Raw genomic sequence first — 25,396 nt, forward strand, 5'->3', positions numbered from 1 at the left:
AGGGCATTGCACTGGGTGTGAGTATGGCTGTTTGGGGCTTTTAGGCAAATATTTTATCATAAATACTGACCAGAATATTGCAGTGTGATGACAGAGTTAAATACATCAACTTACTTTTACTGAAAGATATGTGATCAGTGAAATATGTGAGGAAACGGCCCAGGGGATCTTTCAAGATATACTGGATTCCAGTGGTTTATAACCTTCAAGTGATTCGATTTATGCTTTGATTTGCTTTCATTACCATGACTCAAGTGAATGCCAAGAATAAAGAAAGCTAAATAAAGAAGGTAGCATCCCAATAATACATTTCCTTTATATCAACTAAGTTCTTAATTATCACAAAAGTCTAGGGCATGTTAAAGATTTTCATATATATTATCTTGGGTTAATCCTATGATCAGAGTTCCATATACACTGAAAAATTCCAAGAATCATAGAAAGGTAGCTGCTGATGCTGCTAAGTTGCTTCAGTCGTGTCCGACTCTGTGCGATCCTATAGACGGCAGCCCACCAGGCTCCCCAGTCCCTGGGATTCTCCAGGCAAGAACACTGGAGTGGGTTGCCATTTCCTTCTCCAATGCATGAAAGTGAAAGGTGAAAGTGATGTCGCTCAGTCCTGTCCGACTCTGTGCGACCCCATAGACAGCAGTCTACCAGGCTCCTCCATTCATGGAATTTTCCAAGCAAGAGTATTGGAGTGGGGTGCCATTGCCTTCTCTGATAGAAAGGTAGAAATAATCCCAAATAACATGTCCCAAGATGAGTAAAGTTTCAAAGGTATTTGCTGATAATTAACTGTTGGCAGGCTTGGTAAGGCTGAGGTCAAGTTTATAAGTGTGCCAAGAGAAATAACTGAGAGCTGATTGCCTGATCTTCTCCAGTTTATGGTTGTAATAAAAGAGAAACATTTTAATCATCATAGTGAACACATGATCTAAGCTTTGCCATGAAGCTTTAGTTGTGCATATTTCTAAAGCCCGTTTGGAGTGTGTAACTATCACAAGGTGTTCTGTTTTGATACTGATTGCTGCAATAGTGGATACATTTTGATTCCCTGGAATTGCTATTACCTCTTCAGAGTGAACCTAGGTCCCTACCACCATAGACAAGAATAGTTATCAAAATGCGAAGGGACAGTAAAAACAAATGCTCAGCTTTTGATTTCAATTAACTTAGGATAATACTTGATAATATATAAGCATGTTTTTCTTACCCTAGAGATAAGAAAGAACCTCTAAATAAGGGAGGGAAAACGTAAAATCTACTGATTACCCATCCTGATTAATTTATACACATCATGGCCTTGAAAACTGTCTGCCAAGGACATGAATCATTCCCTTTCCCAGGGTGACGTGAAGAAATGTCCAAGTTAAGGCACAAAACTGAAGAGATGCAAGAAAACTTCTGACAACATTGAACACGTGTGCTCAGCGCCTGCCCTGAGCCGACACAGCTGGAGTCATAACAGATGGTGAATCTGAACACCTCCCTCCCATGGTCTGGGGCACTTTTTTGGGTGGGGAACCAAACCCTTGCCAGAAGCAAATCAAATACATGGCATGTTATAAGGCAGCGGGTGCTGTGAAGCAGAACAAAGCAGGGAATGGGGCACAGACTGCAGAAGGAAGGGTTACAGTTTTAAATAGAGAGATCAGGAAAAGACTCAGTTGGAAAGTTGACTTTTGCACTTATTACATCAAAGCAGCAGCACTGAGACAAGAGGAGGTGGAGCCTTCACGGGGAGGGAGCAGATAAGGGTAGAAGGCCTACAGCCACAGGGAGCCTGGGCTGTTGGACAGACCCAGGTGGAAGGACCAGGCGGTGGCCTTTCCTCAAGTCATGTGGCTGGAAAGGGGCTGGTCCAGATTTCACACAGTTAGGACCTTTAACCATCATGATGCACCAAGAGGAAGCAAGGCGACCGGTTAGGACTTTGCTCTAGTAATTCAGCCAAGATGGTGGTGATGGTGGGGAACAGGATAGGAGAGAGGAGGAGAAGAGAAAGATTGCTTTAGAACCACTGGACTGGATATGGACAGAGAGAAAGAGAGGCATCAAGCAGGGCTCCCCTGTTTGGATCTGACCCCTGGAAGGAAGGTGCAGATATTGTTTATGGAGATGGAAGGACCATGTTTTAATGGAAGACCAGGATTCCAGTTGTGAGCATGTGAAGTTTGGTTTGCCTGTTGGTCATGTAATTAGATAGTAGGGATCTCTTGTTTATAAAAACAAGTGTAATATATCTTCTTAAAGCTTACTGGGTGGTTATAATATCCTTGGCGATACAAACTTTAAAAAATATAATTTGTACTGTGATTTTACAAATTAACCTGACCAGCAGGCTGTTATTTGCTTTCCTGTCACCAGTGGACACAGTCCAGCAGGATGAGGCTTTTCCAGGTCCCTATATGTTTGTCCCCCTAGGGAAGCTCTGCTTTCTACAGAAGGATCCTTTGGCAGCATCCAGGAAAGGCTGTATTATTATTATTAAGCTTCTCTACAGATGCTTAGGGTTTTCCAGGTGGCGATAGGCTAAAGAACCAGCCTGCCAAGGCAGGAGACATAAGAGATGTGGGCTTGATCCCTGGGTCGGGAAGATCCCCTAGAGGAGGGCATGGCAATTCACTCCAGTATTCTTGGCTGGAGAATCCCATGGACAGAGGCGCCTGGGAGGCTACAGTCCATGGGGTCACAGTCAGACAAGACTGAACACAGCACAGGGATGCTTATTTGCACACAGGTTTAGAAACCACAGTTGTGAAGCTGAGGAGCTTTGATTTCAGTGAGCACAGCCTCCTCTATCTTCAAAAAATTAAAACGGAATGGGAGTAAAGGGCACCACACAGTGGAGAAATAAACTAATGGAGATGTAAAATTTTGGTGCTGCTATTCATTTCACAGTCCAAGCAATTATTCTGTTGTTCCTATTAATGTAGGTTGCTGTGGGTGAGGTTGCACGATCCATCATTGAATCCTTGTGGCCATGATTTGTCCACAATGCAACAAGAATTGTTCACATGTATTAAGATAAAGTCTAAGACATTAATTCTCTAAAGTAAATATTTTCTAAACACTCTAACTTAATCTTGGAAAGTTTTAAGAGCTCTAAGGTGTATGTGTATGTGTGTATGTGTTCATGAAAATCATTGCTAATAATTTAATGATTTACATTGGTATGTAAATGTCTATTATTAAAGCATACTTAGTAACTATGCCTTTATATTACATTGCAAATGAACAAACATTAAGTCCAGATTATTGTATCACTATGACTTTTGCATAATTAAGTTTTTTAGAAAAGTTTGTGGTTGCCTAACTCTTACCTAAAACTCCTGAAATTAGTGTAGTCTTGTTGTATGTGAAAAGATTAATGTTCTAAGAGTTCTATAATTGCAATTAAGGTAGAGAATCAAATGGATCATGGAGATGGAGTGCAAGAGTTAAATATTTCAGTGAAGATTTCCAAATAATATTAAATGCCAAGGATTTTTTAAAACTCAAAGCCATAAAGAAAGCAGTGGCATACAGGCCAAATGACCAACTACCTCCAACAGCTAGGCAACAAAATATTTAACTGAAAAATTTAAAAATCCAGATTGTTCCTAGAGAAAATCCAAAGAATGAGCCAGGGTTATAGCTCAGTGGTAAAGAATCTGCCTGCCAATGCAGGAGACTTGAGTTAGATCTCTGGGTCTGGAAAATCCCCTGGAGTAGAAAATGGCAACCCACTCCAATATTCTTGCCTGGACAATCCCTTGGACAGAGGAGCCTGGTGGGGTCCATGGGGTCACAAAGAGCTGGACACTACTGAGCATGCACACACACGTAGCTAAACAGTTCTTACTGATCCAGGGGTCACATGAGTTGCCCTCAAAGTCTTTGTATTGATAGAAGAAAGATCTTAGGGTCCTGATTCTGTTCTTCCAACCTGGAAATATTTACATTATAGTAATTTCTCCTTCTCCATAGGCTGCAGTGCCTGTGGACAATTAAACATTCTTTAATTATTCAAAAAAACAAGTATTAACACTTGGAAAAATATACCCCAAACAAAATTCTAAACCAATGATTAAAATTAAATCCTTGGTAATAGCCTTCAGAAATGTAGTCCTAGGACCTACAAAAAAGTCCTATAAAATGACACTCTTCAAGTCTTTTTTAGCACCTTTAGTACTGAGACATCCACAACGAGACAGAAAATGAAATATTTTGAATGGACTGCTTGTGAAATTTGTTGACGGGTCTATTCCCTTTCTAAAGAGAAGGAACAGAACATGATTTCTTTGATGACAATATGAGGAGGGTCAATATCTCTCCCCACTGAGATGGAGATGACTGTGTCCACACTATACACAGGATGTTAGTATTAGTCACTCAGTCAGTCTAACTCAGTGTGATCTTATGGACAGTAGCCCTCCCAGCTCCTTTGTCCATGGAATTCTCCAGACAAGAACACTGGAGTGGGTAGCCATTCCTTCTCCAGGGGTTCTTCCCAATGCAGGGATTGAACCTGCATCTCCCACACTGCAGGCAGATTCTTTACAAACTAAGCCACCAGAGAAGCCCCAGGGTAGTTGTTTGCTATTATAACATCATAGTTGTGAGGTTCAGAAACTGGGTCTTAGACAATGCACTGTGAGAATGACTGTTGCTGGAAGAAAATGGGTTGCAGTCAGAGCAGTGACTCAACTTCTGGTCCATAAGAATCCCTGGAGGCTTAATGAACAAGCTGAGGACTGGGTCTATTGCCTCCCTGACCATTCCCCCTTCAGATCTTAATTTATTTACTACTGCTACTGCTAAGTCACTTCAGTTGTGTCCGACTCTGTGCGACCCCATGGACGACAGCCTACCAGGCTTGCCCGTCCCTGGGATTCTCCAGGCAAGAACACTGGAGTGGGTTGCCATTTCCTTCTCCAATGCATGAAAGTGAAAAGTGAAAGTGAAGTCGCTCAGTTGTGTCCGACTCTGTGCGACCCCATAGACTGCAGCCTACCAGGCTCCTCCGTCCATGGGATTTTCCAGGCAAGAGTACTGGAGTGGGGTGCCATTGCCTAGCCAGTTAATAATGCAGAACTTTTTACTCATTATTATTGCTAAGTCACTCACCTTCATGCAAACCAAGCAGTTGTGTTTCTTTTCTTGAGACATAGTTGATTTACAAGGTTGTGTTAATTTCAGATGTACAACAAAATGATTTAGTAGTACAGACATCTATATCTATTTTTTTCAGATTTTTTCCCCTTATAGGTTATTACAAAATATTGAATATAGTTCCCTGTGTTGCATAGTAGGTCCTTGTTGATTATCTATTTTATATATAGTAGTGTGTATTTTGGAGAAGGCAATGGCAACCCACTCCAGTACTCTTGCCTGGAAAATCCCATGGACAGAGGAGCCTGGTAGATTGCAGTCCATGGGGTTGCAAAGAGTCAAACACGACTGAGCGACTTCACTTTCACTTTTCACTTAAATGCATTGGAGAAGGAAATGGCAACCCACTCCAGTATTCTTGCCTGGAGAATCCCAGGGACTGGGGAACCTGGTGGGCTGCCATCTATGGGCTCGCCCAGAGTCGGACATGACTGAAGTGACGCAGCAGCAGCAGTGTGTATTTTGTTGTTGGTTCAGTTGCTCAGTTGTGTCTGACTCTCTGCAACCCCATGGACTGCAGTATGCCAAGCTCCCCTGACCTTCACTATCTCCAGGAGTTTGCTCAAACTCATGTCCATTGAGTTGATGATTCCATCCAACTGTCTCATCCTCTGTCACCCCCTTCTCCTCCTGCCCTCAATCTTTCCCAGCATCAGGGTCTTTTCCAATGAGTTGGTTCTTTGCTTTAGGTGGCCAGAGTATTGGCGCTTCAGCATCAGTCCTTCCAATGAATATTCAGGGTTGATTTCCTTTAGGATTGACTGGTTTGATCTTGCTGTCCAAAGAACTCTCGAGAGTCTCTCCAGCACCACAGTTCGAAAGCATCACTTCTTCAGTGCTCAGCCTTTTTTATGGTCCAACTGTCACATCCGTACATGACTACTAGAAAAACCATAGCTTTGACTGTCCAGACCTTTGTTGGAAAAGTAATGTCTCTGCTTTTTAATATACTGTCTAGGTTTGTAGTATGTATATTTTGAATCTAAAAAATGATACAAATGAACTTATGTACAAAATATAAATAGGCTCATAGACATGGGAAATAAAATTGGTTACCAAAGGTGGTTACCAAAGGTGAAAGGAGGGTATAAATTAGGAATTTGAGATTAAAATATATGCAATTTTGTTTCTTCAACAGCCATTTTCCTGTGTCGGAAACTGTGTCAGGTCTCCAGCACTGTGGTTTAGCAATGGGCAGTCAGTCCAGTTGTCTTACACACGACACAAGCTATTTTTGGAGCGTGAGAAGTAGATTTATTACTATAAGAGCACTTATAAGAGATGAAAGCAGTAAAGAGAGGGGATTCTGCCAAACTATTTTTTTAAGTCCTTTATAGGCTGAGTGCTGATAGCCCCATACGGCTATGTGTTTAACGTTTGTTTATTAGTATAAATTTTCTTCCTTTCTTCTCTCTTTTGCTTGAATTCCTGTCTTGGCATAACCAGACAGCTCCCTTTTCAGTTACCCATTCAGTTCATACATTCATTCAATCATACACACTTTACACTACGAAGTTGCAGGCACTAAGCTATATGTGAGGAATGAAAGGGAAATTAACTGTTCTCATAGACCTTCAGATGAATGAGATAGACAGATGTTAATTCAACTAACGAACAATGTTATGAATATCATTAGGTCTACATTTGCTATTTTAAGTAGATATCAGCACTTGTTGGAAATTTGTCAAAAAGAGGTGGTAAGTATAGACTGGAGAGTTCATTCACAAGTAAATGCATAGTTGCTGCAACATGTATTTTCTTTGCTTGTAAAAAGTTGGGATTTCATTGTTCTCTGCTCTGCTCTTGAAAATTGAGATTGGCAGGAAGCATAGCATTATTGTGCATTCGTTACATGTAGCAAGTTTTGTTTGGAACTAGTGTTTCTTACAAAAAATGTTTTAAAGTTGAAATGTTGGAATTTTTAAGGAAAATGAAAGAAGAGCTGCACTTTGATGATTATCATACAGAGTGAACCTGCATTTCTTTTATACTGGCTTTTGCCTGGAAAGAACTCTTTTCCACCTCCACTGGGGAGACATTATTCTGACTTGCCTCTTGACACTTGTAAAGGTAGTTCGTAAAACGTGCAGCGTGGTGTGATTGGCGATGCAGAATTTCTGGGGCAGGACCAGTCATGGTGCCCAAAGGGTGAAAAAACAAATGCTTCAGGAAAGCTTATTTTCCTGCTTTTCTGTCAGCCACACAGTCTGCCCCAACCTTGTGGGTGGGCATAGTGAATGGTCTGGATGAACAATAAAAATATAGATGCTCAGAGGGCCGCTAGGCCAGAAACATGCCAGGTTCACGGCCTTAGCATTCAAAGGTGGCTAGAACGATAGCATTTGGTCTTCAGCATTTACTAAATACGGAATTGGAGGCTCAGAGATTTTTTTTTTTACTTTTCTAAGACCATTCCTCCCCTGTGGCTCAGCAGTAAAGAATCCTCCTGCAATGCAAGAGATGCAGCAGGAGCTGCAAGTTCAATCCCTGGGTCAAGAAGATTCCCTGGAAAAGACAATAGCAACCTACTCCAGTATTCTTGCCTGGAAAACCCCCCGGACAGAGGAGGCTGGTGGGCTACTGTCTATGAGGTTGCAAAGAGTTGGACATGACTTAGTGACTAAATGAGACCATAGGTTATAACCCATATCTCTTACTGACCATGACCCTGTACTCTGTCTGTATTTAATTTTATGAATGAATTATATAATGTGCTCTTTGAGAAAATTATTTTGCTCTGGAGCTGTATGATGGGCTGACACACAAGAGGAGATATTAATATCTTCCAAAAACTGAGCTCCTAGGAGGTTCCAGATACGGGGCCAGGCACATATATATATTTCCTGAAGACAATATAAGTCATGTTAAGTAAATGTCTATTCTTGCTAAATAGCAGATGTCTGTCCTTATGAATGAGCAGACGCACATTCAGTGTGGCCTAGTAAGTGAAAGCATCATCCTCTGAAATCCCAAGAAAGAAGGCTGTGAAGTAGCTACATTCCCTTGAAGCTATCAAGTTGTATCCTATAGCATTTTCTTGTGTTAAAATATTAAAGTAAGCCAAAAAAGCCTCAAGGCCCCAGAATTACGGCAGGAAGGGCAACCCTTAGGAGGATGCTCCTATAATATTAATCAGGAGGGACCCGAGATGTGGGGCCAGGATGAGTGCCATCCCCAGGGCCTGGCAACTGTCTCCTTAGAGCTGTCATCACTTCTCTTCAGTAAAATGCACACACCAGTCATCCTCAGCTTTGATAAACAGATGACATGGCAGGGACCAGAGCCTCTGCAATCTAGGGCAGGGCCAGGTGAGAGCTGACCATCATCTTCCTCAGGACACCCTCTGAACATCTGGAGTAGTAGGCTTGGCCTTTACTGGCCCTATGAACACATAAATGACCAGGATCCAGTTCTATTTTCATTGGAAATATAGGAGAGGGCTCAGGTGAGTAAGACTGGCTGGAAAAATTACAGACCTTAGGACTCTTTGAGAAGTTTACTCAGAAAGCTCAGTGACTTACACTGTATTACTTAGAAATGTGTGGCTAAATTACATAGTTTCATGAATTTAGTTTTGCAAGTGAGTTTTTCTAGACTTCCATTTCCTTGTCTGTGTGGCAAGACGGTTGAGGTGAATAAAAAGTGAAAGCTAGTTGTAATGATATTTATTTCTGTATAGTAACACAATTTCTAAGAAGGCTGTTTTGGGTCTCTATTGTTGTTCAGTCCCTAAATCATGTCTGACTCTTTGCAACCTCATGGACTGCAGCATGCCAGGCTTTCCTGTGCTTCACGATTTCCCTGAGTTTGCTCAAATTCATGTCTATTGAGTTGGTAATGCCAGGCAACCATCTCATCCTCCATCAGCCCCTTCTCCCCCTGCCTTCAGTCTTTCCCAGCATCAGGGTCTTTTCCAGTGAGTCGATTCTTCACATCTGGTGACCAAAGTATTGGAGCTTCAGCTTCAGCATCAGTCCTTCTAATAAATATTCATGGTGGATTTCCTTTAGGAGTGATTGGTTTGATCTCGTTGCTGTCCTTGCTGTTCATCAAGAGACTCTAGTTCTTCCTCGCTTTCTGCCATTGGGTGGTATCATCTGCATACCTAAGGTTATTGATATTTCTCTACTGTAGTATTCAGATTATCTTTGTGGGTTCAGGAATGGCTGCTAGTGTTTACATCCGTCTATCCTTATTTATTACCCTGATTGCATCTTCTTGACTAGCTCTGTCTGGAGATAGATGTGACAAATTAAATCATCTGGCATTTTGCCTTCTCAGTCTTCTCAGAACATGTACCCTCTTCTCATCAGAAGAAACAAAGGCAGATGGCTTAATTTCAAAAAATGTTCTATTTGGACACAAATGCTAAATGCTGGGCTTGATGAATCACAAACTGGAATCAAGATTGCCAGGAGAAATATCAATAACCTCAGATATGCAAATGATACCCCCCTTATGGCAGAAAGTGAAGAGGAACTAAAGACTCTCTTGATGAAAGTGAAAGAGGAGAATGAAAAGGCTGGTTTAAAACTCAACATTTAAAAAACTAAGATCATAGCCTCTGGTCCCATCATTTCCTGGCAAATAGATGGGGAAACAATGGAAACAGTGTCAGACTATATTTTCTTGGGCTCCAAAATCACTGCAGATGGTGATTGCAGCCATGAAATTAAAAGGAGCTTGCTCATTGGAAGAAAAGCTATGACAAATCTAGACAGCATATTAAAAAGCAGAGACATTACTTTGCCAACAAAGGTCCATCTAGTTGAAGCTATGGTTTTCTCAATAGTTATGTATGGATGTGAGAGTTGGACTGTGAAGAAAGCTGAGTACTGAAGAATTGACGCTTTTGAGCTATGGTGTTGGAGAAGACTCTTGAGAGTCCCTTGGACTGCAAGGAGATCCAACCAGTCCATCCTAAAGGAAATCAGTCCTGAATATTCACTGGGAGGACTGATGCTGAAGCTGAAACCTCAGTATTTTGGCCACCTGATGATATGAACTGACTCACTGGTAAAGACCCTGATGCTGGGAAAGATCGAAGGCAGGAGAAGGGAATGACACAGGATGAGATGGTTGGATGGCATCACCAACTTGATGGACTTGAGTTTGAGTAAGCTCCAGGAGTTGGTGACAAACAGGGAAGCCTGGTATGCTGTAGTCCATGGGGTCCCAAAGAGTCACACACCACGGAGCGACTGAACTAACTGAACACAAATAGGACTTCATTTCAGGCATCTGTGGGAAAAGGAATTTTTACCTTCACTTTCTTTGAGGTTTATTTCCAGATCATGAGTGATGAACCTACCAACTATAAAGGCATCAGATTTTTCATAATGAAGCCTTATTTTCTGTCTACTTCTCAGAGAAATGGAAATGAGTATAGTAGATATGCTTTCAATGTATATTTACCTGAATGTGTAAAATAAAGAGCTGGTTCTTTTTCATAACTGATTGTTTTGCTATAAAAGACTCCTTGTATAATCCAGAGGTCTATTATAAAGTGTAAAATGTGTTGCCAGTTGCAAAGTGAATATAACTTGGCAAAAAGGAAAAGCAAATCAAACTGAAGGATAGCATATGATGTGGTCAGTGTGATTACTATGAAACATCAAACCAAACCAGCAAATTAACTTGGCTACAGGTTCATTTGTCCAGGCAAAATGGTTGACCAAGTGCCACCAATGGTCTCCCTGTTCCTGTGCAGAGGAAAGATCCCACTGAGTTCGATTAACATGTTCTGAAAGGGTCTAGTTTAACGATAGTTCAAAATTCGTGTTTAAATTTGCCCATGATTAAAAAGTAGCTCAGTCGGTAAAGAGTCTGCCTGCAATGCAGAAGACTGGGTTCGATTCCTGGGTCGGGAAGATCCCCTGGAGAGGGAAATGGCAACCCACTCCAGTATTCTTGCCTGGAGAATCCTACGGACAGAGGAGCCTGGCAAGCTACAGTCCATGGGGTCGCAAGAGTCAGACATGACTTAGCAACTAAACCACCACCACCACCAAAATTAATTACTTCAGGTCCAAAGCTATGCTTCAGACTACCTTGAATAACAGCGAAGTTGAGCAAACTCCAGGAGATAGTGGTGGACAGAGGAACCTGGCATACTGTAGTCCTTGGGGTTGAAAAGAGTTGTACACAACTTAGTGATTTAACAACAATTTTTCCATCATGCTGGTCAGGTTAATTCATTAGTCTGTCTCCTTCTGCTTGAAAATTAAGGTTATGTGGCATGTCGAAGGTTCATGGTTTTGAAATCTATGAAAATAATATGTTGTGGAATATTAGAGAAATATAATGTGTTGTTGTTGGGGTATTTTAAATAATATTTCTAGAAAGAGCAGTCATTTAAAGTATTTTTCAGAAGAGCAGTTTTGAGGTTCTTTTCAACTGTTTCCTTCTCTCCACTCGAAAAGATTTCTATTATTATACCTTAACCATGCAAGACCATAAATCTATCATACTGACCACTAGCCTATATGAACCATTCAGGCACATCATTTTTCATTGTGCCCTAAGCCATGAAAATAAATGACGCAGTGGCACTGGAATTGATGAACTCCCAAGCTTAACACAGTCTTCTGCATGAGTCCCTGTACCTTCATTTCATTTGAGGGAAGAAACCCTGGGGGTGAATGGGAGTAGGTAATTACCAAAAATAATACCAGACCCATTTAAGTAATTTTCCAGGAAAATGTTGAAATGTAAAATGTCTAGTGAAAACATGAATAAGGAGGAAACAAAATTTATGGATTTCAAGTTGCCATGGGAACACTCACAGCCCCCTCTAGTGAGCAGATAGGTAGGTGATCCATTAAGTCTTTTTTAAATAGAATATAAAACTGCATTGGTCATGTTGACTCACAGTTTGTTCCTGTTCTTGCTAATTTTTGCATATTTTATCGTGTTTTTCCCCATAGGCTTTGAACCAGAGTTTTTTCCATGGCCCTTGGGGTTCTTTTCCAAGTCTCTCCATGTATTTCATGTATTAAGGGTTTGTGAGCACCAGCACATCTGTTAGGTTTTTCCCAGACCCACATCCCCAGGGTAGGAAAGGAACAGGGACCTGTGGGGACCCCTAAGTGAATTCCTTGTGTTGTTGTTTTGTTTTTTTGCTCTTTTGCTCATATATTAATTATTAAGAAATAATATAAACTCAATAAGACTGTTTCCTGCTCTGTAATATAGAAAGTTTGTGTGGCAGACTGATCATTTATCAAATACATACTACAGAGAAAGTTAAATGACATTATAGAGGTAGTTGGATTAAGGTAGCTTGAACTCAGCCTTTTAGCACTGAGCCATGGCCTTCTATACTGTGGGAGCTTCTATATTTTTATGGAGGGAGGTATACTGGGGGGAGGTATTTATGGTGGGATATATATTGAGGGGAAGATAAAAGAAGTCAAGTTGTTTTTCTTCTGTTATAAATGTTATGGAGTGTGCATTGTTTTTTATATCTCTTTGAAAAATAGAGGTAATCAATGTAATAGAAATATGTGAGAATTTTCCAACAGACATTCATGTAGCTATGATTACTGCTGGGATGGTCATATTCCTAGGCCCTGTGTTTTTTTAGTGCTGGCCATTGAACAGGTTGCTGACACACTGTTAGTTAATTTTTGTAAAAAATACTTAGTTTCTGTTATTTTCATGATCATGTTTGCAGCTTATTCCGCACATATGTCTTTTACACATTTCTCTGATTATCAGAGGAAAAGACGCTCAGTCAGATGACAAATATAATTGTAAAAAGATAAATATATACACAGTAACGTTTGGCTTTCTCCTTATAGTAACGGAAAGAAAAATATTAGGGCCATAAAATTATATTTATAGCTTTGAGTATTATAATGCATAATTTTAAAAATTAGCTGCCTGACAATGTTGCCTATAATTATGGTAGTGAAAATTTCAATAAAGAGAATCCCTCCTGTTAAACATTTTGAGAATTCCACTCATTGATTCTAATTGCAAAGAGATCTGATGACTACAAAAAAATAAAAGAAAACTGAATTCAGATGCTTTGCTTTCCATATTTACATTTAATGATTCCATCCTCATTATGGTCTCCTTTCTTTCTCTCAACCTCTCTTCTGCCCACCAGACACTGCATGGACCTCAGTGCAGCATAACGGCTCCCACTTGGTCAAGATCAAAAGCTTGAATGGAGAAAGCCCCCATCCAGTATTTTTCAAGTACATAGCCAGCATGGACCAGCTCCAGACCATCATTGACTATGCAGACAACTGCCAACAGGAGCTGACTTTCCACTGCAAAAAGTCAAGGCTTTCAACTCCCCAAGGTGAGTAATCAGAGTAATTAGACATCATGAGCTTCTGTCCCCACAGGTCACAATGGCTTGCCACAGATGCATGAGAATCTGTGCCCATAGCACCCAGGTCACAATCTGAGATACTTTTGGAGCAAAAACCAAAATCTTTGCCCAAAGCCATAAATGATCTGAAGTTCCCTCCCATCCCCAGACTCAGCTGGGCAACTGAGCAGTAAAAGCCTCTTAAAGAGGCCCCTGGAGGGCTCAGTAATCATCCACCATAAAGGGCAGGGACATCTCAATCCTGTGGTATCTTGGGAAGCATTACTAACAACAACATGGCTTACTTATCTGGAGGTGATTATTTGGTGAGATCCTTTTTCCTACGCTGAATGTGATTAGTGTCTTGGCTAAATATAAAGTAGGGAAAAATGTTGGTATCACCAGTTCTTTCACACGTTAAGTGCTAGTAGTTTATTTTACATATCTTTTCTTCTTTTGAAAATTTTTATTTTTGATTTTCTATTTTCTTCCTTTGAAATACCTCATTTTGTTGGAATGTGCAACCTGCCTGCATGAAGCATAAAACTGCTTGGTTTTCTGGAGGCTGGCCTGCTGCTCCTCTGATCAGGCATTTGGGGATTGGAATGAGCAGACAGTGCTAGGCAGGTCCTCAGAATTCAGGCTTGTCACTCAGCAGCTATGGGACTTAGGAAATCATTTTTTTTCTGAGTCTTTGGGGCTAAGGCACTAACTCTGCTAGAACCTAATTGCACCATACCTATAAATGGCATGAAGAAAATGCTACTTATTTGCATCTCTTCAGTTTATTGAATTTATAGTTAGTGCTAGTGGGTTTAGTGCTTACTGTTAGTTGATTGCTAACTAGATTGCTAATTAGATTTATTGCCAAATAGATCACTGAACTAAAATTCTATGTTCCCAGAAGAATGAGAAAGCTGCCTCCGGGAGAGTATTATTCATAGGTTCTCTAACCAGTGAAAACAAGGCAAAGACAGAGTAGCATTGAAACCAACCACTAATAAAGCCATAAAACAAAGCCACCCAGTGAGCCAGGGGGCAAACTCATACACAGAAGCAGATGGTCTATTCCAGAACCTGGACATGACCCAGATCACCAAAGGATTCCCACCTGGAAGGCCAGTGTCTATTTGCGTGTGGTTACTCAATTGTTAGCCCTTTGATATAAATACATAAAATAGCACCACCACCACCACCAACAGGTATTTAAAAGCGTATTTCATTGAGACTAGGGGAAAAGATGGAGAGAGAAAGACTTATAAACTTGATAAACACCTACTAAAGAAGCAAAATAAAGGACTTCATTAAATATACATGCTCAAGTTATTTGCATTTCTTATATGCTGCTGCTGGAGAATTTTTAGTACAAACTTAATTTAAACAAATTCACTGCAGACCTACATATTTCCAGATGTGCTTAATTAAGGTTGAGATGAGGCAGGCAAATAGTGTAGCCTGATACACCTTAAAATTTTTGCACTAATTTGTTCGGTATTATCAATAGACACAGATGACCATGCAGAGCTTTGAAGTTACACTTGTGTGGAAGGAGTGAAACAACAAAGCCTGGGTCCCTCGTTGCAGCTGTTTAGTTGCTAAGTCTTGTCTGACTCTTTGCAACCCCACAGACTGTAGCTCCCCAGGCTCCTCTGTCCATGGGATTTCCCAGGCAAGAAGACTGGAGCAGGTTACCATTTCTTTCTCCAGGGGATCTTGCCTACCCAGGGATCAAACCTGCAGCTCCTGCATTGCAAGCAGATTCTTTACACTGAACCCGGGTCCCTCCTGGGATGGCTGCAATGTGAAAACACCACAAGGGGACTGCAGTATGGGAAGCAAGTAGCTTAGGAATTTTATAGGACAGGTTGGAGGCCATCAGTCAAAATTCAGCCTTATCTCGGGGATTTTCCATCCTCATATTCTCAGAAGTTATCAGGAGAGTGGTGGTGGTAATCTTGACAGGAGATATAACAAGCCTGGGTTCTCAATGCAGCAGCCCTTGTGTTGATTTTGATTTCCAAGAGGGCTGGGGAGGAGCAGTGGGCCTAGGATCTCGCTCAGGTCCTGGAACATTTTTCCTTCAGCATCTTTAAGGTCTCTGTGTTACATACAGATAGTTTCGGGGATATGATTACAGGTGGCTAAAGAGGAAGTTGTGTGACTGTGTTGACTTTAGGAAACCATTCCATCACCATACTATGAATGCTTAAGGTCATTGAGAATGGTAGCAGTGGCTGGCGAGGACAGTGACCCATAGGCTAAAATAATTGAGAAAGTGGAATAGTGAACCCTGGTCATTGCTATCTTTCCTTTTCCTTTTCATTTCAGCCTCTGATTCTTCTTCATGTTATTCCTAATACTTTCTTATGCAAATTCTCTAGGTTACTCAAAGGAATTTTGAATGGAGCCACACACATTTTGTACCTTTAAAAACCCTTAATGGTTCTCATTTTAGAGAGAAAAATGTAAACACAGTTGTGCATTTGCATATAATGATTTCTTTGCTCTTCAATCAATGAAAGATGTTGAATAATTACATTTTTAAGATGGAATTTTGAAAAATACCTATTAAATATTTATTAAATATTAAGCTGAAAAGATCTTCCACCCCCTAGAGATGTTTTCAACACATTTAGAAAACTGATGGTTGATATTGATTCCTTGGCTCACATTGCACCCACTGGGCCTTCAGTGCATGGTAATGAATGCAGTCTATGTGTTTACAAGCTGGGAGGTTGTCAGCAGAAGCAAAAGTCTTATTGAATAGGGAGCCATAATGAGCAGTGGCGATTGTAAGTTACGAAGAAGCTGCTACAGATTCTTGGTGGGGGCCTGATGGGGACAACTTAAGAGTGTGAAAAACACAAGCATCTTTACAGATTTAATGTCACTTCCATTCCCTACTCCCCCCGTGCCCTGAATCTCTGTTTACTAGGGACTGTTTCTTTTCCATCTTCCTGTGTGCTCCGCCTTTTCTGAACATCCTCCTCCAGGTGCTCTATAATCCCACAGTGGGGCTTCGGCAGCATCTTCAGCATAAATAAGCAATCTTGCAGAGCTGAGGCAGCCTCTGCTCCTGTCACTTATGCATTGTACTGAGGAGTGGGTTTTGCTGAAGATCCACTCTGTAGTTGTCTTGGATTAGTCCAAACCAAAGACTCACTTCAGGCATGAAGAAGGCTGATTAGTGCCATTTCTTTAGTTTCCAAACAGAGTAACCCATTTAGTATAAGTACGTATCCCCAAGAAACTTCAAAGATATGCTAGGAAGTGCCAGTGTTTTTAGCTAATACATAAAGTGAAAGAATTCTTTATTTTGCATAGCAGGAAACATTTTAATTGCATTTTATTAATAGGATCGCAGATTTTAGATTCAATGTATAAATTACTCTGGTTTCTATTTTTATGAAAATTCTTTCTTGAACATTATTTCTGCAAAAATGATGTAATTGGAGTTCTCAAGAGAAATATGTAAACATCATACTTGAATGATTTAGGGACAATTTGCTCATTTTCTGATAAAAGAAGAAAAATGGTTAATGATATATGACTAAAGTATATATTTTCAAATAGTTGGAAGTCCTCCTAAAAATGATCCTATTGCAGAGTTAAAATATAAAATATACTTCTAAAAGAGTCTCTCTATGCTTTAAATAAAGAGGAATAAAGGAACTATTTTGGGGAGGCAGGTAGTGGGGGTCAAAGTAGGTGTCACCTTTCTCATACTTGTCTTTCAGATGGAACCCCAGTGAGCTGGTGGGTTGGAAGAACCAATGAAACACACACTTACTGGGGAGGTTCTCAGCCTGATGCTCAAAAATGTACTTGTGGATTAGAGGGGAACTGCATTGATTCTCAATATTACTGCAACTGTGATGCTGACCGGAATGAATGGTGATTTCCATATAATTTCCCTGTGCAAACTGTAATTTTTTTGTTGCTTAAACTATGTACCTTAGGCAGACATTGGACATGACAGTACAATAAAGAGAATAAATTAAAGTATGCCCTAGCAACTTAAAAGTATAAGCTGTGATGTGTATAGTGTCATTAATCAGAAGCCTAAAATATTAGGTAGCTATTTTCGTTTACCAGTGAATTACTAAGCATGTCTGTTCTATTTTTCTACTAAGACAAGATAGGAATGAATGTTTCCCATTCACTGAAAGTGAAATATAAGACTTCTTAAAGTTAATTCAGTTAATAAGATGACCACCCCATGACTCACCTGGGATTATTTACTGACTTTCTTAAACTTCAAGCTGATTTCTTGAATGGCCACATAGGGGAAACCAGACAAGGCCTTGAGTCCATGAAAGAGAATACAGAGAACACAAAATTCTCCATGCAGCTGAAGGTCCCAAAAGGCTACAAACCCCCAAAAAAGTGAATGAGGACAGATCTTCTCGTTAGCACTCTGAGTAGAAAAAAAAATCTCCCTGAAAACTTATGTCTACAGACTTGCTCTCACACAGATTTGGTGCCCAATTGACATAACTTGGATGGTCCTTAAATTGGTTAACATGGCCACAGGTTGGCAGCACCAATGGCTCATCCTAAGATTTCATGATATTCTCACTGAAGATCTGCCCTCTCCCTTCACACAGGTCTCACAAGATTCTTTCAGATAAAATACTTCCAAACATGAACTCACAATCCAGTTATACAACACCAGAGGACACAGTTGAGAGGCAGAAGAAACCCCAAAGAGTAGATCCAATGCCTAAAAATCTCAGATTATGGATATGTTAAAAACATAAAATAAATTAGTAAGCTGCTCAAAAAATTAAAACTGGAATTGAAATATGAGAATCTTCCTGTTAACAAAGAAGGCTGCGATTTACCAAAGAACCAAATGAATGCTTAGAAATGAATATATTAGCATATATATCAATATATATTAGAAATGAATATATTGTCATTAGTAATGACAGTATTACTCAGTTTAAAACTTTGGGATCAGATATTAGTGGAAAAGGTGTGTAAATTAAATGACACACAAAATGAATGGAGAAAGCCAAAATGGGACCTAGGAAAGTGGTGACATTGAAGAGTTATGTGAAAAAGATCAAACACGTGTATGATTAAAGTTTCAGAAGAAAAGATTTGAGGTATAATAATTAAAAAGAGGCAGTATTCAAAATAGCTGAGAAATTTCCAGATTGAGAAAATATTAAAATACCAAGCTAAAAGTAAATAAATGGGCTTCCTTGGTGGCTCAGAGGTTAAAGCATCCGCCTCCAATGCTGGAGACCCGGGTTCGATCCCTGGGTCGGGAAGATCCCTGGAGAAGGAAATGGTAACCCACTCCAGTATTCTTGCCTGGAGAATCCCATGGACGGAGAAGCCTGGTAGGCTACAGTCCACGGGGTTGCAAAGAGTTGGACACGACTGAAGATCAAACATGTGTGTGATTAAAGTTTCAGGAGAAAAGATTTGAGATATAATAATTAAAAAGAGGCAGTACTCAAAATAGCTGAGGAATTTCCAGATTGAGGAAATATTAAAATACCAAGCTAAAAGTAAATAAATAAGAGTAAATCCATATCTAGACACCCATGGTGAAATCAAAGAACACTAAAGAGAATGTTTAAAGGAGGAGAAAGGAAAGGAAGACTTTTTAAAGGAAAGACAGCCAGACAGCTGACCTTCCCTGACCAGCCCAGAGCCCAGCCCACAGAGGGTGGAGCATGCCCCTTATAGGGCAGAAGTGAAATATCTGTCAAACTCCCAGTGTTTACCAAGCTGATATTTTAAGAAGTGGGATAAAACTAAGATCTAGACAAACAACACTGGAGAAATTTACCAGCAGCAGACTCCACAAAAGGGATTTTTTTTTTTTAAAGCAAGACATATTTTTTTAATCACAGGCCACTAAAAAGGTCTGTAGCATCTGTGAGATTTATTTAAACAGTTGCTAGGAAGAATTTTTTTCTCAGTAAACACAGCAAACCTTAGACAAACTTTTTTGATCGAGTCTTTGACGGTGTTAACATTAACACATGAGACCATTTGCTTCATTGTGATGGTCTCTAAGTTGACTGATTATACCAGCAACTCGTCAACCCATTAACTATTGCAATATTACCACACTTAAGCATTATAAAACTTCATGATCCTGTTTCTGCTATTTTTTGAAATTAAGACTTCAAAAAAAAAAAAATACCCTCATGTAACCAGGACTATTTTTGACAAAACTAAATAATGTAGAAATCTAAATGTTCTCCTACAGCTTTTAAGATGAAATTACACAAAAGGAATTTTTAAGAATGGTTTTCAGAATGAAAGAAAGTGATATTACAAGGAAGGTTTCAGAAGCAGGAAGAAACATTGAGGAAAAAAACTGTAAACATAGAGGTGGAAAACATGTACTGATAACATATGACTATATGTTTGAAGCTGAAGCATAAGAAAGCAGTCAGATCCTGTTAACAAAGATAATTGTGGTTTACAAAGGAACTAAAAGACTGCTTAGAAATAAAAATATTGTTGAAATTTAAACTTGTTTTGTAAATATTTATTAGAATTAAATTGCTTAAAGTGTATATATTGAAATGTATGTAACCCTTAAAGAATTATTTCAATTCAGCAGAGGGAAGAAAGAAAAAATGGGATTTTAAAAATTTAGTTAATGCAAAAGAAGATAGAACGTGAGATTGAAAAAGAAGAGAAAGCAACAAGTCTGAGATAAAAATGTGTGAACAGTCATGCGCAATAAATGTAACAAAAATAACCATTTAGATCCAGATCTCATACTACATCTTGTTTGTACAAGTGGAAATATTGAAAGCAAAGAATTACCAGCTAAATATCACAAAGTCAGTAAATTTTAAAGGTTTTTTAGGTGGACTACGATCACTGTTACTATGTAATGATACTTCTTAATTTCACCAGAGAAAATTAACAATCCTAAACATGTATGCTTCCAATAAAAATGACTAGAAATATATATAGAAAAAATTTGACAGAACTGAAAGAAGAAATTCACAAATCAACCATGATAAGAATATCTGTTTGTAATTGGTAATCAAATGAACAAAAATTAGTAAGAACATGGAATATTTTCAAATTAAATTGATTTGTTGGGAACATAAAATTATAGAACACATAATTTTCTCAACCACTTGTGGTGCATTTCTGCAAACTGATTTTCCCAATGTTCCATAAAGCAAAATTCAAAAACTTTTACTGTGGTTGCTATCCTATGGACAGTTTCTCTGATAGCAATGCAATTAGGTTAGAAATGAATAATAGAAAGCTAAAAAATATATATGAGTTAATTCAAAACCGCAATTGGAAAGATTGGAAACAAGGAAATAAAGATTATATTACTCATAGAAAATATGGTTGTCAGCAAAGAAAACCTAAGACAACAAACAGAAATATTATTGAAATTAATGACAGCTTAGTAAGACTATTTACTAAGTCGTAGAATAACTGAATTCTTATCAAGAATGTGTTATAAGAAAGTCCTATAAAAACCAGTTGCAAAAGCAACAAAATAGTAATGTATCTTGAAATAAAGATAGCAAAAATATGCAAGACTTTGATTAAAAAAGACTTTATAAAACTTTATTATGAAAATCAAGAAGACCTAAATAAATGGAGACATCACACTGCTGCCATGAATAGGAAATCTAAGCATCTCTCCTCCAAATAAATTTCTTGATTCCATTTAATTCCAAACAAATACTAGGTATTTGTTTATTATTTTTAAGTAGTGACAAAATGGCTCTAAAACTTAATTTGGAAAAGAATGGTGCATAAATAGTTAAGACAACTATGAAGATGAAAACAAGGTGGGGATACCAGCCCTGCCAGACATGAAGAAGTCTTAATGATGCCTCAGTAATTAATACAGCATGACTTTGCCAAAGGGGTGAACCAGTAGAACAGCAAAATCCGATAAAGAGCTTGGAACTTTCAAAGTATGTAATTCTGGATGATGAAAACAGTACTGTCACCAGTCCCTCTTTCTCCCCAATGATTATAACACTTAAAGTTGACACAGTATTTCTCCCCTGCAACTTTCCCAACAACTCAAAGTTCTTAAAGCTCTGTTATACCTCAAAAATATCTAATGACAAACAGCAAACAGTAAGAATTTCTAAAGCATTAGACTCTGAAAAAAGCAAATTTGGGAATTCTCTTATTGAATGTTTAAAACTGTTGTGAGAAATTTTTGTGCCTAGAAACGCAATCTTTACAAATTTTGGGAAAAATTGAAAAGCAAGAAAAGTGAGATATAATAATAAATTAGGCAGTTTTAAATGAGTCTGGTGACCATAGCATCGCAGAGTCAAGCACCACTGTGCGACTGAGCGTGAACACGAGCTGTTGACCATGGGTTACAATATTTTGCATAAAGCATGAGCAATTGGGAATGATCTATGCTAATAAAGGACTTTGAAGTAAGAATTGTTTAACATTTTTTGATTCAGGAAGGTACTTTATGATATTATCTACCTTAATACACACTATTTGCATTATGATTTTTTAAAGATTTTTTTAGGTTTGTGAATGCATTGTCAGTGTTAAAAACAGAACTACAGTATAGCTTTTTCCTATATTAGACAGCGTAGCTTTTAAAAGTTTCCTTAAAATTCAAAGTTTAAAGAACTAATATACTTACATTTTTCCTCTAAGATATCTGCCAAAATAGCAGTCATAGGAGTTAAAATATTTATTTGTAATGCTTACTGGTATTTAATACCAGGAATTAATTTGGTGTGCTATTCCTGTGTTTATAACAAAATAGCTTTCCATACTGATCGCCCTGTGATTCAGTGGCACCTTCTAGCTTGTGATCCCAACAAAGTCTGGTATTTTGTGTTTAGGATGAAGCTTGTGTGCTTCTGTCGGCAGCAGTTGCAGGGGCTTCCTCAGATAAAACCATGTGGCTTAATTCAGTCTGATTTTTTGAAGCAATTTGATTTTTAATGTTTGTTTCTTCAATTTTAGGGTGTTTAGTTCCTGTTTTTCATATCTTACCACATGCACTGCCAGTCCCTGTGCTCAAATTTTTAAATAAAATAAAAATCTTAATAATTTTTAATTTTCCAACTTACAAGAATATTTTGATGCCTAACAGCACTGGAATGATTAAATATTAAGTTAAGAAGATTTTTTTTTTTTTTGCAACAAAGCTGTGAGGTGACCTGGACTATTTTTGATAATGCTTCAACTTATATAAATACATATATAATTTGGAACAGTTACTATATATATATATATATATATATGAGTGACTGGTGATTCTGTAATTGTTAAAAATGAAAATTTGCTAGGTTCTACAGAGAACAATAGACAAACCATTTGTCCATAAATTAAAAGTACATATGTAATTGAAATATACAATGAAAAATATGAACAGCTTACAGAAACCTTTCTATTTTGTCCAGAGAGAACACTGGCAATACAAACAGCTTACCAACCAGGTCCTCTGGCTTTTGTTCCAGTCATTAAATTGTATTGAACCACAGATTTTAATATGTCCCCAAATAGTCACTTACATGATGGTATTATTGTTATTTCTATTATTTGTAACATCCACTAGGTTTCTGGGGTACATTGACAATGGGTTTTCTGTTCACTTGCCCAACACACAGGGTGTGACTAATAGAGGATGTGCAATAAGTGTTGAATGAATGGATGGTGAAAATCATTGGCAAAGCACTTTCCCATGCCTTAGCCCATTTATTAATTTTAAGAATACATTATCTCATATCTTCATCATGGTTTTGAATCAGTACTTTGTTTTGATTTTGTTTTGATTTTGTTTTTAAATTTAAGACTTCAACAAATAAGGAAATGCCTCATAACCACAGTAGGAATTTCTGAAACTTTCAGTAAAAAAAAAAGGCCCAAAAATTGAAAACCTATTTCTTGTCAGTCAGATGGGTTTGGTTTTTTGTCTTTTGCTTTTTTTTTTTTTTTTAATCAAGGCAGATTACCCTTGCCTCTGTAAATTTTGCATTCCAGTATGACACACTGGCTGAATTGCAAACAGCAAAAAGCTGCTTCAGTTCAGTTCGGTTCAGTCACTCAGTCGTGTCCGACTCTTTGCGACCCCATGAATCACAGCACGCCAGGCCTCCCTGTCCATCACCATCTCCCGGAGTTCACTCAGACTCACGTCCATCGAGTCGCTGATGCCATCCAGCCATCTCATCCTCTGTCGTCCCCTTCTCCTCCTGCCCCCAATCCCTCCCAGCATCAGAGTCTTTTCCAATGAGTCAACTCTTCGCATGCGGTGGCCAAAGTACTGGAGTTTCAGCTTTAGCATCATTCTTTCCAAAGAAATCCCAGGGCTGATCTCCTTTAGAATGGACTGGTTGGATCTTCTTGCAGTCCAAGGGACTCTCAAGAGTCTTAATTGCATTGAAATGTAATTTCATGTCTGTTCCTATGACCACAATTTCGGACCTGCCTGCTTTCTTCTCTATGGTCCTGTGGATGAACAAAGGTCTCTGGTCCTCAGAAGACCTCATTCAGTACATTAGTATGTTTGTAAGTGTTCAGATGAGCTGTTTGATTTCCCTACTGTTACATGTTTACAAATTTAGCTTAATACCCCTTGAACTGCAATAAAATGCTTTTACTTTTCTGTACATTATTGAGAATGATATTAAGGTGGTTGTGTTTGTTTTCTAGGACCAGCAACACAGTAGTCCTTTCCCATAAGAAGTACCTGCCAGTTACTCAGGTTGTGATGAGAGACACAGGGCAACCACATTCTGAAGCGGCTTATTCACTGGGTCCTCTGCTCTGCTCGGGGGACAGTAAGTAGTGGCAAGAGGAACTGCCTTGATCCCTGCTAATGTATTTCAGTGCTTTATGAGAAATCTAGCTGCCTGGGTTCATAGAATCACTGTCTATACTGATAATATGTACTTCATTAGGAATGTATTAACCTATAAAATAAGTATATATTGCTAATATAATTGAAAAAAAATACTACCTCTGGATTATACATTTTTATATAGCGTTTAGGGCTTCCCACGTGGCACTAGCAGTAAAAATCTCACCTGCCAATGCAGGAGACGTGGGTTCAATCCTTGGGTTGGAAAGATCCCCTGGAAAAGGGTATGACAACCCACTCCAGTACTCTTGCCTGGAGAATTTTAATCCCGTGGGCAGAGGGGCCTGGAGGCCTAAAGTCCATAGGGTTGCAAAGAGTCGGACATGATTGAAGTGATGTAGTACGCAGGCACACATACAGCCTTTACATCATACTCTGCTGAAACACTCATGGAATTATTTGAAATATCATGTAACTTGTTCAGTAAACATCTAATATGTACCTACTAAGTATAAGACATTTTGCTGAAGGCTGAGATGCCTGAAATTAGTAAAATAATGAGAAAATGAGAGGACAGAATCCATCAAGTATCAGTTCAATCCAGTTGCTCAGTCGTGTCTGACTCTTTGCGACCAAAGCACGCCAGGCCTCCCTGTCCATTACCAACTCCCAGAGTTTACCCAAATTCATGTCCATTGAGTCGGTGATGCCATCCAACCATCTCATCCTCTGTTATCCCCTTCTCCTCCTGCCCTCAATCTTTCCCAGCATCAGGGTCTTTTCAAATGAGTCAACTCTTCACATCAGGTGGCCAAAGTATTGGTGCTTCAGCTTCAGCATCAGTCCTTCCAATGAACACCCAGGACTGTTCTCCTTTAGGATGGACTGGTTTGATCTCCTTGCAGTCCAAGGGACTCTCAAGAGTCTTCTCCAACACCACAGTTCAAAAGCATCAATTCTTTGGCACTCAGCTTTCTTTATAGTCCAACTCTCACATCCATACATGACTACTGGAAAAACCATAGCCTTGACTAGATGGACCCTTGTTGGCAAAGTAATGTCTCTGCTTTTGAATATGCTATCTAGGTTGGTCATAACTTTCCTTCCAAGGAACA

General features: G+C 39.0%; 1 protein-coding gene across 1 annotated transcript in view; it reads left to right on the top strand.

The window, feature by feature from the left end:
- Positions 1-25,396, top strand: part of LOC104992524 (contactin-associated protein-like 3) — a 232,716-nt gene that overhangs the window by 164,082 nt on the left and 43,238 nt on the right. Inside the window, exons 13-15 of the mRNA XM_010845436.1 lie at positions 13,271-13,468; positions 17,218-17,374; positions 24,134-24,261. Coding sequence (XP_010843738.1) covers positions 13,271-13,468; positions 17,218-17,374; positions 24,134-24,261 — 483 coding nt within the window. The remainder of the gene's footprint in view (positions 1-13,270; positions 13,469-17,217; positions 17,375-24,133; positions 24,262-25,396) is intronic.

This window comes from Bison bison, unplaced genomic scaffold, assembly GCF_000754665.1.
Source record: "Bison bison bison isolate TAMUID 2011002044 unplaced genomic scaffold, Bison_UMD1.0 scf7180017864217, whole genome shotgun sequence".
Taxonomy (NCBI): Eukaryota; Metazoa; Chordata; class Mammalia; order Artiodactyla; family Bovidae; genus Bison; species Bison bison.